This window comes from Desmodus rotundus, chromosome 9 (assembly GCF_022682495.2).
Source record: "Desmodus rotundus isolate HL8 chromosome 9, HLdesRot8A.1, whole genome shotgun sequence".
Classification (NCBI taxonomy): Eukaryota; Metazoa; Chordata; class Mammalia; order Chiroptera; family Phyllostomidae; genus Desmodus; species Desmodus rotundus.
In genome coordinates, this window is record NC_071395.1 from 58,763,987 (window position 1) to 58,776,004 (window position 12,018).

The 12,018-nt window shown below is 48.1% G+C and overlaps 1 protein-coding gene across 1 annotated transcript; it reads left to right on the forward strand.

Annotated features, from left to right (window-relative positions):
* Positions 1-5,557: 5,557 nt before the first annotated feature.
* On the forward strand, positions 5,558-8,552 carry RNF187 (ring finger protein 187). The gene is made up of 4 exons (XM_053911249.2): positions 5,558-6,096; positions 7,190-7,282; positions 7,469-7,690; positions 8,261-8,552. Exons 1-4 carry the CDS (start codon positions 6,034-6,036, stop codon positions 8,261-8,263), a joined length of 381 nt encoding a protein of 126 aa, XP_053767224.2. The 5' UTR covers positions 5,558-6,033; the 3' UTR covers positions 8,264-8,552.
* Positions 8,553-12,018: the final 3,466 nt, after the last annotated feature.

Genomic DNA, 12,018 nt, shown 5'->3' on the forward strand with positions numbered 1-12,018 from the left:
ACAGTCTTTCTCATTTCTTGTTGTATACCCTGCTTTGTTAGATCAGAACTTAAAATAGGGTGACCCAAAATGCAACAAAACACACATGAAATATACATTGTGTTCTGGATTGCAATTTCTTGTAATAAAGATCGTAGGAGAGGAAAAACGTTTTCCTCTATCAGTCTCAGGTTCAATGGCCAGGGCCCCATGAGATTGACACACAAATTAACAGGAAAAAAGTAGTTTATTAATGTGTGTAGCACACATTACCTGGGAGAAACCTCAGTGGTGAGTTATTCAATGGGGTGCTTAAAACTTGAGCTTTGTAGCATCTTTACAAAGAATGCATTTGTAGAGAAGTGACAAGAAAGGGTTTTAGGCTTTTAAGGGTGACAAGCTATGGGAAGGTAAATTTTTGGTGGAAGGTAATGGAAGATAAGGACCATTAGTGCAGGTCCATATTGGCACCAAATTTTCCTCCTCTTTATGGCCATAAAACTTCCCTTGGAGAGGAGCTTTTAGCAGTTGTCATTTCTCAGAAGTTCCTGCTTTTAGTCAGATGGGACGAGCTCTGGGAGGGTGTCTTTCTGCATTGTTGATTGTCATTAGCTTCCAGCTCAAAATAATCTTGCCAAAGTGGCACATTTTGGAGTGGTGTGTCCTCTTTGGAATCCTTTACTTCTATGCCAGTGTTCTATATTTTTGTTGGCCTAAACAAAAATGACCTTGTCATGCTCTTATAGAAAATATTCATATTTCTTATTGTTGTGAATTTAATCCCCAAACATTTAATATTAATCCACTTAAAATACTATCTTGTATAGGGAACCTATCCGCGTGGAATGGCAAATGTAGCCAAGCCCTATTGGAAAGCTGATAGGTGTGTGTCGGCACATGCCATAGTCGAGCTGCAGCAGGGTCCAGGGGTTCCTGAAAGGTGGGTAAGGCGTCGGTGATGGGAGACAGACGACATCACGCCTCAGAGGATGGTGAAGCTCTGTTCCGTTTATTGCAAGTACAAGCAGGTTTTTATATTTTCATTTTAGGCAGTGATTATTATTTGCAGTTAGGCGAAGCAGAAAAATTTACCCGGATATCAGACAATTAAAAATAGTTGTATGTACAGAGTTTGAATGTCTTATTGTTTATTAAAGTTCTCAGAATTTGTTATGGGGCATAAGGATATGCTAGATTGAGTAGAGGTTATAGGAAATTTATTATAAGGCCTTTGTGATGTCTAACTTAGCTATTCTGTCTAAAATGTTTTTCTAAGTACTATGGACTCTGACTCCCTGGTAATTGTTTCTCCATGCTTAGTTTGTAATAGCTAACCAGCTTCTCTTAGTTCTTTGCCTGTCTAATTCTAAATGTTATATTTTTCTATTCAATGTAAAGGAGAGGCTGTTCTCCACCAACTTTTAGACATTCAAGAGCTATTTCATTAGAGGGGATTTTGTTCTCTGGTCAAGAAATTATTTTGTACAACTTTATTAGAATTATGCGAATCAATGAACCTGAAATACAGGTGTCTAAGAATCCTACCACCTTTTGATTACCAAAACAAACATGTAAGGAGAGAGAGACAGGAAATCCAGCCACAGTAAACCTATTGACCTAAAAGGTGATAGACAGTTGTATTAGATTTTGTAGGGTACAGGCCTTCTTGACTTTCTCATGTCTTATTCTATTTCTGTTTGGATAGTTCAGAGAGTTCTTTAATGGGAACAGTCGGGGATAATTTCTTATTCAGGTTTATAAACACATTGTTTAAACAATTTGGGCATAATTCAGTAGTCTGGGGAGAACTAGTTGTCCCTTCAGAAGTTCCCTCAAGGTTCGAGCCTCTTTCTCCTTATGGCCTGTTCTCATGGGAATCAAGGTTCAAAGTAAGACCATGAATAATATCAACAAGGAAGTTTCTAAGAGCAATCCCAGGAAAATTACCACCCCCCTTTGTATGCCACGTTCTCCTCCGGGAAGATGGATTCCTTGAATTCCTTCTTTCCGTGTCCGGACCTTGTCAGACAACATGGTTGGAAGAGGACATGGACGGCACACAGGAAGCCAAACCCACAGATTGGCTTTCCTGTGGGAAACCAGGCCTGCATTATACCTAGGCTGCTTTGAGGCTTGCTCTTGCTAAAATTCCCTCACCCTGAGTCGAAGCAGCAAATGTTTACTACATATCTTTAAAGTAACTTCCTGAAGTCTGTGCTAATTCTCCCAAGGATGGAGTGTAACCAGACCAATTACTCTTTATCGTTCCCTTGCATTTGCAACATTTTTTCCTTGTTAATCTGCACGAATTAATCAGTAACATCCTTTCCTTTGTTATCTGTAAAAAGTAATCACCTAAAACAAACCTGAGCATAATGAATGAAAATCTTCTTTGATGTATGCTATTAGAAAGCCAATAAAAGCCTGTCAAAGCAAGGGTCGAGGCATTCTCCCCTTGAGAGAGTGGCCAAGCTGTCCCTCTTTCTCCATAGGACTTCAGTAGTCCATGTGAATTTCTTTGTTGCATCCCCAACATACAGGCTCCGCAGGATGGAGTCTGCATCAATCTTAAGAAAAAGGAAGATGGTTCACAACCTAGAAACATTGGGAGTTCTCCCTTTTTGAGAAGAGACATTCTCTTATTTAGTTCTTGGTGTGGGTGCAATGGGAATTTAAACACCAAGACACCCAGAGAAAAGAGTGTCCTACTGTTTTGTGGGGGTGTATTAAATGTGATACTTAGCAATAATCCTAAAAGTGGGTTCTTTAGTTTTCTGGATGATTCAAGAGGCATATCTGGGAGGCTGCACACCTTCCTCTCCCCAAGCAACCCTCTTCTCAAAGAGCACTTGGCTAAATCTTTCCCTTGGAGGGTGCAGAGGAAGGATGGAAAGGGAGAGTGAGAAATGCCAGGTAACTCCTTTGAGTCTGTCCTGGGAGGTGTGATATTGGGATTTATAATAAGAAATATATATTTGGTCTTTATCCACAGTTTCTGGAGCAGAGCTCCTAAAACTCTTGGGATTTCCTGTGATGAGAATATTCATAACAAGCCCCTGTCAACCACTCCAGAGTTTATGTTAATGAGTTAATTTTGGAAAGTCCCTAAGGAGGAGGGCTGGTTACCAGGGAACCAACGGTATGATAGAGGGTTGGAACTTTCAGTGCTACCTCTATTATCTCAGTGGAGGGGAAAGGAACTGGAGATTGACTCAATCACCAATGGTCAATGATTTAATCAATCATGGCTATCTAGTGAAGCTTCCATAAAATCCCCGAAAGACAGGGTTTGGAGAGCTTCTGGATGGTGAAAGCATGGAGGTTCTGGGAGAGTGGTATATCCACAGGGAGAAGGAGTGGAAACTTCCCACCCCTTCCAACATACCTGGCCCTGTGCATCTTTTTCACTTGGCTCTTCATGAGTCATATTGTTATAATAAGCTGGTGCTCTGGTAAGTAAATTGATTTATTGAGTTTTGCCAGATGCTGTAGGGAATTAATTGAACCCAAAGGGAGATTCATAGAAAACCCCACTTTATAGTTGGATGGTCAAAGGAACGGGTGACGTGAAGGGGGTGGGGCAGTCTTGTAGGACTGAGCCCTTCACCTGTGGGGCCTGACACCATTTCTGGGTAGGTAATATCAGAACTGAGTTAAATTGTAGGTCACCCAGCTGGTGTTGGAAAGTTGCTTGGTGTGCAGAAAACCCACACACTGGAATCAGGAGCAGAATCAGGGACAGCTACGCAACAATGTCTACTGTTTTTCATTTCCCGGCTTTCCTGTGCACATTTTCAAATTGATGGTGACTGCAATGACTGAACTGCTTCCCTATTATTGGAACTTTAACACTTTTGGTTTTTATGTACTGATATAACAAACATTTTTCCAAACCAAATCATGTAAGTCTTTATTTCCATTTTGGGTTATTTTTATAGTGTATTTTGAGAAAAGCAGTTTCAAAGATTATGAAAATCTGAAGGTTCTTAACACATAATTGCTACATTGCCTCCCAGAAGCAATATTAATACAGGAGAGAGGCATAAGCACTATATAAATTAATTAAAGTCAAACAAAGTTAAGCCAGGAAATTGTTACCTGCTGCCTAAAATGGAGCTCAGTTGACCAGAGATGCAAGCAGACCATGAGGAGACTCCAGAACAAAAAAAATTCCTGCAAAGATTCATTAATAGCTACTCATCCATACCTTGTTTACCTATACTATAAAAGGAAAACACAATGCCACAAAATATACCTTGTGAAGGTTAAAGATAATCCCAACAGATTTTCCACTCTCTATTTTTCTATACTAGCAATTTTCCATACAAACTACAAATAGATATAAGCTGAACCTCTAGAAATGGTTGGGGTCTTTCTTCCTAACCTTGTGAAGAGAGTCTGCCACTCTGGAGTAGCTTTTCTTGCTTATCCTCTCTACCCAATAAACTTACTTCCAATTTAAACTCTATTCTGGTTTGTGTTTGAATTGATTACTGTGAGAAGCCAAGAACCCTCTTGGCTCTGGGCTGAGCCCCCACTTGAGATTCACTTCTATGGCATCAATATCTATAAAGTCAGGTTTTATTTTATTTTTGGTGGTTGGGAGGGAGGTCCTGCTAATTTAATGATGGAAAAAAGGAGTCTTAGTATATGTTCCTATTTCTTAATAACTGGTCAGAGAGTGTGTGTATTTTATGTGTCTTTACAATGTTTTTATTTGGTGAATTAACGAATCCCATGGGGGTCATTTTCTACTGTACTATTCTGTATCAAACTGATGTACTCTTTGTGTATTTGTGGCTGAAATTCCCTAGTTCGGCTATTTGTCTTTAACTATTGTGCTTGACTTTTTTCCGAGTCACAGGAATATCATGGACTTTGCTTTTTTCTTTTTTAAAAAAACTTTTCTATTACGTTCCTATTTTACCCTACAAATCGGGTGGCTGGCCTTGAAGTGCTTTCCTCCTGTCAGTTTCTCCACACAACCTCGGTTTACCAGTCGCATTTCCAACTATACCTCGGTGCATTTTTAAGTCTATAACAGATTTTTAAAAACCTACAAAGCTGAAAAGCAACACCTCGGAGATTTTGCACTTGTATGGGATAGTAAATTCACTTTTTAAAAATTAAAATAACGTAATAGTAATTTTTTTTTAACTGCGTGATTGATTGTGTTCAGGGTAAAAAGATTGCTTGTCCCCAAAACTTTTTTGTTTTTCCTAAAGAAATCAATAGATTTCTCTTCGCTAGGGACAGCGGGAACAGTCCACGCTGGAGGCCCCTCGGGGCGGGGCGTGCAAAACCCTCTTTTACCGAAGGAACCGCAGGCCATTTCTCAGCATCTCCCCACCCCGCTGGGTGCTTGCAGCCCAGGTCCTATCAGCTTACAAGACTTCTAAATGCTCTCCAAAAAATAAAAATTGGTTTCTCTCTCTCCCACGCGTAATTTATGGGGGGAGTGACAATTGCTGTAAGATTTCGTGGTGCGATGACGTGGAGGGCCCACCGGCCAGAGAGTGAAGCGACCCGTTGACAAGACCCGTGGGTAAAGTACACCGCTGCCAGGACCGTGCGTGCAGCGCCCCGCCGTCCCCGCCCTGCGCATCCCTGTCGCCATCCTTGCCCCATCTAGCGCAGCGTCTTGGCTTTCCTTCCTCGACCTCGTCCTGGTCTGTACTCGTCGGCCTCTCCGCCCGCGCCCTCTTCTAGGGCCCCCCCGCCGCCGCCCTGGCGCTCCACGCGGGCCCCGCCGAGGACACCTGCGCCCTGTGCCAGCGTGCGCCCCGCGAGCCGGTGCACGCCGACTGCGGCCACCGCTTCTGCCGGGCGTGCGTGGTGCGCTTCTGGGCAGAGGAGGATGGGCCCTTTCCCTGTCCTGAGTGCGCCGATGACTGCTGGCAGCGTGCGGTGGAGCCCGGCCGCCCACCGCTCAGCCGCCGCCTGCTGGCGCTCGAGGAGGCGGCCGCAGCACCTGCGCGTGACGGCCCGGCCTCTGAGGCCGCGCTGCAGCTGCTGTGTCGCGCTGATGGGGGTCCGCTGTGCGCCGCCTGCCGGATGGCGGCAGGGCCCGAGCCACCCGAGTGGGAACCCCGCTGGAGGAAGGCACTGCGCGGCAAGGTGTGCGCGGGTGGTGCCCTGTGCGCTGCCATCCCCTTCCCGACCCGCGCCAGACGGCTCCCTGAGCCTCACCATTCCCCTGGGGACGGCTCCTTGTCCACCCTGCCCCTCCTCCAGATGATGCCCTGTTTCCAAATACCCTAACCCCCATCCCCTCAGGCCCATCCTTTCCTCTTGGGACAGGCCTTCTCTTTTCCCTAGCTGCAGATGGCGTCCTGCAGCAGGTTCCGCTCTTGTGCCTAGTTCCCTGGGCCCTACTGCCCCTCCTTCGGGCATGACGTCACCCCGTGGCAGCCTCCTCCCCAAGGGTGAACCCTCCCCTGAGGCTGTCTAGCAGATAAAGCCCCTCTGTATTCCGGTCCACCCCCACCCCTTCTCATCCCCTCAGCCCTCTTTGGGTTTCCACTTGTCTGTTCTGGTACCTTATCTGCATTACATGTGGTACCTGACTCTGAGTGGGAACCACTAACTGGCAAACTAGGAACCCACCCTTGTCGGATGTGGGCGCTCAGCATCATTTATCAGAGAATAGACTAGCTGGGCTCTCCTGCTGGGGGCTCTTCCTGCCTGGTGGGGAGGGGAGAGGAGGAGGGTCCTTCCACCTAGGTGGTCAGGTGGTCAGTGCACAACCAATGCCAGTCTCTAGCAGGCCCTGGGTGTGGCCATGCCCACCCTAAAGGGGCCACCGTGTTCATCAGGGATTCCCAGAGTGACCCTGCCAGGGCCATTCCTTCTGGAAAGGATATGGTGACTACTTTTGGCAGATACCACCCTCCATTCCTGTGATCGTGACAGTAACATCAGGTAGCTGAGGGAACACTCATGTCCAGTTATCTAGTTCAATTCTTGACATGGGATTTTCTGTGAGGCTTCTTCAGGGGGCAAGCTTAGTGGAGTCACTAAGAACCCTCTGGTATCTAAAGCCTGTTTGCATGAGGCTGGCAGGATAAGACCGACCATGCGGTGGGGTCTTCTGGACAGTCAGACCTTCAGTGAACTCAGGAGGTGCAATGCCCCCTGAACTGAGCTAAGGGAGGGGTGTCCAAGACCTTCAGCTGTGGCTGCCCGCCTGGTGACCAGCATCTCTTCACAGGAGAACAAGGGGTCTGTGGAGGTCATGAGAAAAGATCTGAACGATGCTCGGGACCTGCATGGCCAGGCCGAGTCTGCTGCTGCTGTGTGGAAGGCAAGTGGGACTGGCCCTGGGGTGCACATGAATGGGGACATGGGTATGTATTCTGATCCTATCTGGCAGGGCCTTGGGATGCAGTTGAGTCCTGTGTACCAAACCTCTCCTTGAAGTAGTCAGCATGGGGCTGGGGTCCTGGGTGAAGCCTGAGGACACAGGTGTCCTTCTCTGCCCTCCCTGCAGGGACACGTGATGGACCGCAGAAAGAAGGCCCTGACTGACTACAAGAAGCTTCGGGCTTTCTTTGTGGAGGAGGAGGAGCGCTTCCTGCAGGAGGCAGAAAAAGAGGAGGGGTCCCCTGAGGATGAGGATGCTGACCCTGCAGACAGGTTCAGGTCCCTCCTGCAGGCCCTGTCGGAGCTCGAGCGGAGGCACCGAAACCTGGGCCTCAGCATGCTGCTTCAGGTGGGCCCCGCCCCATCCTGAGGGCCCTGAGCTACCAAGAGAAGGCTTCTATTTGGGGCTGAATTTCAGGAATCAGTGATCCAGGAGACTCCCCAGCCTCCATGGCATTGGCAGTGTTTCGTGAGGCATGGTGGCACCCCCGTATTGAAGCACTGGGCCCCTGTGCTACCCTAGCGCTCTGCAGGCAGGAGCTGGCCGAGGGGTCCAGGAGCACAGGGAACACCCAGGAGGCTAGTGGCTATCTGACCCTCGTTCTTCATGTCCTCACACCCTATGTCGGAGGCCTTGCCTAACCCTTGAGGTTCTGGGTTCTTTGCATTCCCTCTGATCCTGAGCCAGCAACCTCCATCCTTCTCTTTTCTGGGCTAAGAGGTGTCATTTCACTCCTGGAATGCTGGTTAATCAACTCTGGTGGGCAGTGGTTTTGGGTGATGATTGGAGGGGAGGGTTTGGCTTCAGCCTTGGGAAGGCATCTGTGGCTGGTGGAACTGGGGCATGGTCATCTGGGTTTCAGGACGACTGCTCCCTCTACCTCCCTCTCTCTCTTTCCCTGTCTCTTTCTCCCTGCAGTGATGCCAGGCAGAGGAAGCTGGCTCAACCCTGGCCCAGCCCCCAGCAGCTCCTCCATCCGCCTCCTTCAGGACCCTGGAGGGTCTTCACCTAAGTATAGACTGGGCTTTGTACCGTAGGTACCACCTTGAGCTGTCCCCTCAGCAGTGTCTGTGTTTTTTTCCTCCGGTGTTCTTGTTTATGGGCTATAAAAGCCAGCCTCACTGTGGAGACCTGAAGTGGTGGGGGCATCTGTAACCCAAGTGTGTCCTGTTCTCTCTTTATAAAACTATTGTTGCTGCTGCCGAGTCTATTCAGATCTGCCTAGGGTCTCTGTGGCTGTTGTCGTCGTCACAGCTACCAGGTGGCTGGGTTTTCCGGACCTGGAACCCACTACCTTTAAATGCTGCCCATGATGAGCCTGTTCCCATTAGGCTTGAAGACCCCCACCCAAGCATTGGGCACAGGAGTTAAGATTAGACTTTTTGGTGATCATCCAAGGAAAGGGAGGCTCAGCGTGGGCAGATAGGTCAACCTGTCACTCCTCTTTAAGGTCCCTCACAAACTACCCACAGCTTGATTTCTGTGTGCAGGAATGGCCACCAGGTTCTTGTGCATCTGGAAGGTCAGCCTCCCATGCACCTCACCTTGCAGCTCTGTCCCCTGTGCCTTCCAGTGTGTCTGCTGGCCATGCTTACTTCTCTATCACTGTCCCTCAGGAGCAGGGCGGACGTGCTGTCAGTCTCACTGTGCCCCTGGCTTCCCCTGCTGAGTAGTTCCTCCTATAGATGAATTTAGCAAAATCAGTGACTTAGTGGCAGTGTCATTGCATCAGTGAGTTCAAGGAACAGAAATGTCACACAGTGACTGGATAAGGGATCCCAGTACATTGGCACAGACAGACTTTAGGATGGCTAGGACTATGATTCCTGAAATAGTGGCTTTATGATCAAACGGGTCATTTTTGGACAAAGCTTCTCGAAGTTGGGTGCTACCAGCTGAAGTTTTTGTGAGTTTGGGGCTAGTGGCCCTGGAACCCAAATCAGGATTTGCTCGTATCCCTCCTCCCTCTGTTTCTTCCAGTGCCCCATGATTGGGACTGGAGGAGCTTCTGCAGCTGTTTTTCTCTGATGGGCTCCCACTGCCCGCCTCTGCTAAGTGATACTGGGGAGCTGGCCTAGGCCGCTGTAGACCGAGCCCCAGATGCCCACTAGGAGGCCTGCTCATTCTTTCCCTCTCAGTTGGAGACATAGGTGTAGCCCAGAAGTGTGGTGCAGAGGGCTGGGGAGAGACATGAGGTCCACTGGCATGGACTCTCTTTTTAAAAAATTTTTTTTAATACTCTCCCGAAGGTATTTTTTAAATTTCTTTTAGAGAGAGGAAGGGAGGGAGAGAGAAATGTCAATGTGAGAGAGAAATGTGGATCTGTTGCCTTCCCATATGCACCCCAACTAGACATCGAACCTGCAACCTTTTGGTCTATGGGATGACACTCCAACCAGCTGAGCCACACCTGCCAGGGCTTGCTTGCTTTCTGAGACTGGTGGACCCCTTTGCTGCTCTCAAATGCTATCTATGTAAGGATGGTAGGCAGAGAGGGGGAAAGCTGCCTGGCTGTATATCAGAAAGAGATGGGGTCATCCTCTCATCAAGCCAAATGACTGTGGCCAAATAGTCCTGACCCTTAAGATCAGAGGTCCATACTAGGGGTGCCCTGTGGCCTCTTCCAGACTCTGGGAGACCCAGAAGGGAGCTGCCCTGCTTGTGTCCAGTAGAGAGCCCTGGCTTGGGCTCCAGCGAGGCCTGGCTGCCCCTCCATAGCTCCTCTGAATGTGTACGCAGTCAGAGCTCTGTGACAGCCTTTTTATTTAGGGGTTCATATATTCAGTACTGAGATACAGTCCCTTGAATTTGTCATTGTAAGAGCTTGATAGGAAAATTGTGTATAGTTAGGACCTGTGGCCTATTTTCAATTTCAGATTCGTAATCCAAGGGGAGCAGAGACAAATGCTGAGTGTCATTTCACATGCAGTGGGGGTTAGGGGGAAGCAGTGCTCAAGACCAGCCCTGCTTTGCACACCATGTGCAAGCTCCAGGGTTTCCCAGAACCCCCTTGGGGCTCGAGAATTCACTATAAACACTTCCAGACCTCTGCTCATGGTGATGGTTTGTCGTGGGGAGAAGGAACAGGCTAATGGGCTGCCAACCTGTCCTAGAAGCAGGGGTGCCACGTGCAGGGTAGGTGGGGCAGGCTGCTGTGCAAACCTGTGGACAGATGCCCATTCTCTGGTCGTTGCTAGGGTGTCTCCCCCAGCTCTGCTCTTCCCTGGGGAAGAGGGTCACAGAACACGAGATACACCCACAGCAGTTTTACAGAAGTGCTGCTATTGCTTTATTGCCACCAGTGGAAAAGCTGCTTTATTGACACCAGTGGAATGGTTTCCACAGGTGATGTGATTGGGCTTATAAAAAATGCCTTTTCAAGGGTCCCATGGCTGGAGTAGCAGGTGGATGGAGCAATAGAAGATATTTGCAGTGGTTTACACTGAGACTATACAGGGAACTCTTGCAATTCAGGAAGAGCCCAAAGCAGCTAGAGTGAAAGAACACAGGCCAGAGGGTGGACAGGCAGGTGAGAAGAGGAGCCAAGAGCCCAGGGAGAAAGGTTCAAATATGTTAAACCAGGGCAATCACATGCCTGCTCCTGGCCTTGTACTGCTGCCGGATGTCATCTCATTTAGGTCATAATGATCCTGGACCCAGGGACCCTACTGCCCTACTGCCTGCTCTTCTGATCATAGCCCTCTGCAGGCCCAAAGGGAATTCACATGGTGTAGGTGGTTGCTGGGGAAGCAGGCAAAGTGGTGTAGCTGTTCCCCCCTGGGATGGGAGGATAGGGCATGGAGGCCATGGAGACCATCCAACCCTGGGAACAGAACACAGCCATTTGGTGGGGCTGAGGGCACCGTGCTGAGATAAAAGCAAAGTGAAACAAAATAATACTATTTATGTAAAAAAATGCACACAGGACAATTTGTGATTGTAAGAACACAAAACCGACAAATGGAACCCATTAGGGTAGTTGCCTATGCAGTGGAGAAGGGGTTTAAATTGATGTAACTGAAACACAAGTTCAGCTGCCTACTGCAACAAAAGCCAAACTCAGGTGCTGGTGCGAAAGGAAAGGTTTATTCAGGTGTGGTGACCTGGGAGAAAGATGGAGCCCCTTCTCAAAGACCACGTCATCTTCCTGCTCAAGCCCACAATTCTTACAGGAATAGGGAGGGGAGGGCCCATCCAATCCAATGATGTCTCTAGCTTTTGGCTCATTCTGGGCATTATACATTCATCTTTCTAGCCTTTGGTGTGCTCAGCGTAAGAACTTGAAGGCTGCCTCTTGCCTCTTCATCTGGTTTTCCTGCACTGTTACTGAGAAAACTGGCCTGCTTTACTGTGTCCACCAGCTGGGAGGGATTCATTCCTAATACCCCATCTAAACATTGGAGCTTCCTTCTGATATGCAGGGCACAGTCAGGTTTCTCATCCGGACAGTCTCTGGTCCCTGTGGTGTGGATCAGCATCAGTGTGCTTTTGATAGGCCTGATAGGTTCTTTCTAAAAATTCAGAAGGGTCTTTGTTTGATTTCTGTTAAATCTCCTTTATTATATTCAGGCTCTTTGTTTGGGCACCCTTTTCTTAACCCCTTCCAATATGTACCTTTTGTAATGTTCTAGGAAGCCTATGTCCCTGCTATTCAGGTCCGAGTTGAGTCCTTTCAA

Bases quoted from the DNA above. Each gene is read 5' to 3' on its own strand.
- RNF187 (XM_053911249.2), top strand. From the start codon at position 6,034: ATGGCGGCAGGGCCCGAGCCACCCGAGTGGGAACCCCGCTGGAGGAAG. The intron at 6,097-7,189 runs GTGTGCGCGGGT...ATCTCTTCACAG, and splicing joins GGAAGGCACTGCGCGGCAAG to GAGAACAAGGGGTCTGTGGA. The intron at 7,283-7,468 runs GCAAGTGGGACT...CCCTCCCTGCAG, and splicing joins CTGCTGCTGCTGTGTGGAAG to GGACACGTGATGGACCGCAG.